The sequence below is a fragment of the Montipora foliosa genome, chromosome 2, assembly GCF_036669935.1.
Source record: "Montipora foliosa isolate CH-2021 chromosome 2, ASM3666993v2, whole genome shotgun sequence".
NCBI lineage: Eukaryota > Metazoa > Cnidaria > Anthozoa > Scleractinia > Acroporidae > Montipora > Montipora foliosa.
Window position 1 is genome coordinate 63,600,431 of NC_090870.1, and position 3,562 is coordinate 63,603,992.

Below are 3,562 nucleotides of genomic sequence, written 5' to 3' on the forward strand. Positions count from 1 at the left end.
TCATATTTGCAAATTATATAGCATAGCCTAGGACTAGTCTCCCTACGCTATTGATCATGTAAAACCGCGATATCAATAAGTGTCCATATAATAATAATAATAATAATAATAATAATGGCCCTAACATTTAACTTAAGCAGATGAGTACTATGATATCCACTAGCTCACTGAAAAGACTTCAGCTGGAATATTTAACAAATTTAATATAAAACAGGCTGCATACCTAAATGATTCCAGTACTTTTCCGTGAGGTAATCCTTACAAAGAGCATTTTCAAAAGAGAGGTAGAACTTGTACCTCTTAATAATGCTTGTACAATCTTCATTTCGTAGACAACTTCTCGGTTCACCAAATTCTCCTGAGCATCCTCCGAACACATCAACTGCAATATATTTTTGAAGTTCATGAACAAACGTTTTCCTAGGCTGAGGTCCACAGTTGCTTACCATCCAGGCAACGAGTTTGTCTTTTCCAGCAGAATAATCTCTCTGTGAAATGTTCACGAATGGTATTTGCTCATAACTACCATAAGGCATCCAGAAATCAGAATCAACCCTATAACTGAGGGTCAAATCGAACATATCGCCGTAATGCCCGACATGAATAACGTAAGGACTTTCCGAAGAATGAAAAATCCACTTCTGCGAGGGAGGCTTTTGTTGTCGTCTTATCTTCAATTCCCTCAGGCTTGGCAAGTCACTAGCGCCGTGCACCAAGACAAAGTCGCTTTCACAAAATCGCTGTTTATCGTGCGTTACTTCAATCATGTCTTTCACGCAGGGCTTTGTCCTCGTCCTTGGTATGGAGCAAGGTGAATCAACTCCAAGCCATTCCTTTGTGCCAAAAAAATTATTATATACTAAAAGGAGAATCTTCTTTCGAGATCTTGAAGAGTTTGCGGTCAGCTTCATCTCCTTTGATGGCAGTGTTAGGCAGTGTAAGTCGCCACTTGGACTGGACCACAAAATATAAAGAACCACTGATACATTCAGTACTGAAAATAGCGACAACAGGATGAAAAACCTCCTTCGAATCATTTTGACCCGAAACGCGTCCAACTAATTTACTTCATGTAGGTTGTCCATGTAAGTGGCCACTTCGGAAAATACCATAATACTTTTTGTTTGTCCCAAGCATTGTTCCAAGTTTTTTGGGTGTGGACAAAACCTGGGCCCGGGCCCATGGGCTACCTATGGGCTACCTTATTTTGATGATTTTATAATTTCACAATAATTTTATCAATATGATGTTTTTATTATTATTTGTATATTCACATCAATGTAAAATTTTCGGTAACTTGACCCTTTTTCGTCGCTTAATGAAGGGCACTTAATGTTGTGTAATAGGGAGGAATTTCCAAGATTTTGTTAATACGAATTTATTATTTGTTATTTTGTTAGTCATGCAGATTGCGAGACTATGAAAACCACAAGAACAACGTTGGGGAGAATAGATTGCGTGACCAGCCGAAAGAATATCTGCGAAAACACAAAGAGGTCACAGGCACACAGAGAAGCGAAGATTTATCGATTTATCAGCCATACTAAAGGTCCTTTGTTCCGTTCCCTGTTACTTTTTAGCGCTACAATCTTGGACAGAATAAAAAGGAACAGCAAACCCCCATCCCCCCCAAAGCAATGATGAAGCCGCGCAAAAGCCAAAACGCGCCATTTTCCCATCCTTGATTTGGTGGGATGGGGGGTTACAAATTTCCCATCTATTTTGTCCAAGATTGTATGGAAGGTGTCAACGTCACGAAATAGTGGTCACCCTTAATTAGAGAGTCATCTTTTAACACATTTATTGCTTGAAAACACTGGTCCGTGACACAGTCACGCGCGTCACTGACGGAGGTCCAGTCTTACTATGCCCGGATAGAACATTTTGGCAAACGTGCTCTTGAACATGGCATTACTCTCAAATCATATAAAGAGTTCTGCGACAAAAAAGGACCATTAATGTTATTTCTCAGGAGTCACAAGACTGTGGACCTTTCATACCTCGCTGAAATACCATGCAACAATTATGAAAGACTGAAAGTTTTAGTTAAAACTTTTAAACTGTGTAGTGCACTTAAAGTTTGTTAAAATGACACGTTTGACGTTTCACTGACGGTTTACAAAAGGTTTTTGTGTGACTTAAGATGGTTTGCAACGGTTTTCAACGGTTAATCACGATTTACAGCAAATTGAAATAAAAGTCACAGTGATTCACTGTCTCTTACTTGCACGACGAAATCGTGAAAAACCGATAAAAACCGTCGGTAATCTGTTGTAAATCGTGCTAATCCTTATGTTTGTCAACATAAATCGTGTTCGATTTCAAAGAATGAAAAAAGAAACAATCTATCTAGATAAAATATCGCTAACAATGATCTGTAAAGGCACCCATACACTTCTTAATATCGGCAAGCAAGAACAGCGTACCTGATGTTTTTGGGCAGGTTCGAGTCTGGCTTGCAGACAAACTAACTTTTTTTTTCTTACTGTAATTATTCCTTCAATTACCAGCCGATGCATCTTTTATATATGTTTTGTAGCGTTCTGCCTTTAAGGGTATTAAAATAATTACAATGCAGTCAGGCATAAGTTTGTTTTGTTTTGTTTTGTTTTTTTCGTCTTCCACGCCGCAGAACTCTCTTGTAGTTAACAATGCATCCTGCACTTCATACAGGCTTATGATAAGTGAATTTTTTTTATTCATTTTACATAAATTAAATAAGCACAGTTCTTCTGTTTTGTATGAGTTCACTGATAAATGACCAGGTTTGCTCTGAAAGCATTGAGCTTTGAAACGTTTGTGCACAGATTTATTGTCATGATTGCTATACATGACGCTGTGAGTAACACTAGTCGAAGCTCTCAGACAATCTTGGACAGAATAAAAAGGAACAGCAAACCCCCATCCCCCCCAAAGCAATGATGAAGCCGCGCAAAAGCCAAAACGCGCCATTTTCCCGTCCTTGATTTGGGGGGATGGGGGGTTACAAATTTCCCATCTATTTTGTCAAGATTGTATGGAAGGTGTCAACGTCACGAAATAGTGGTCACCCTTAATTAGAGAGTCATCTTTTAACACATTTATCGCTTGAAAACACTGGTCCGTGACACAGTCACGCGCGTCACTGACGGAGGTCCAGACTTACTATGCCCGGATAGAACATTTTTGCAAACGCGCTCTTGAACATGGCATTACTCTCAAATCATATAAAGAGTTCTGCGACAAAAAAGGACCATTAATGTTATTTCTCAGGAGTCACAAGACTGTGGACCTTTCATACCTCGCTGAAATACTATGCAACAATTATGAAAGACTGAAAGTTTTAGTTAAAACTTTTAAACTGTGTAGTGCACTTAAAGTTTGTTAAAATGACACGTTTGACGTTTCACTGACGGTTTACAAAAGGTTTTTGTGTGACTTAAGATGGTTTGCAACGGTTTTCAACGGTTAATCACGATTTACAGCAAATTGAAATAAAAGTCACAGTGATTCACTGTCTCTTACTTGCACGACGAAATCGTGAAAAACCGATAAAAACCGTCGGTAATCTGTTGTAAATCGT

At 38.7% G+C, this 3,562-nt stretch overlaps 1 protein-coding gene across 2 annotated transcripts in view; it reads right to left on the reverse strand.

The window, feature by feature from the left end:
- Nucleotides 1-1,313, reverse strand: part of LOC137985169 (4-galactosyl-N-acetylglucosaminide 3-alpha-L-fucosyltransferase FUT6-like) — an 18,932-nt gene extending 17,619 nt beyond the window's left edge. For both annotated transcript variants that reach the window (XM_068832696.1, XM_068832688.1), the window contains exon 1: nt 224-1,313. In XM_068832696.1, coding sequence (XP_068688797.1) covers nt 224-1,037 — 814 coding nt within the window. In that variant the 5' untranslated portion in view covers nt 1,038-1,313. The remainder of the gene's footprint in view (nt 1-223) is intronic.
- Between the last annotated feature and the right edge of the window lie 2,249 nt (nt 1,314-3,562).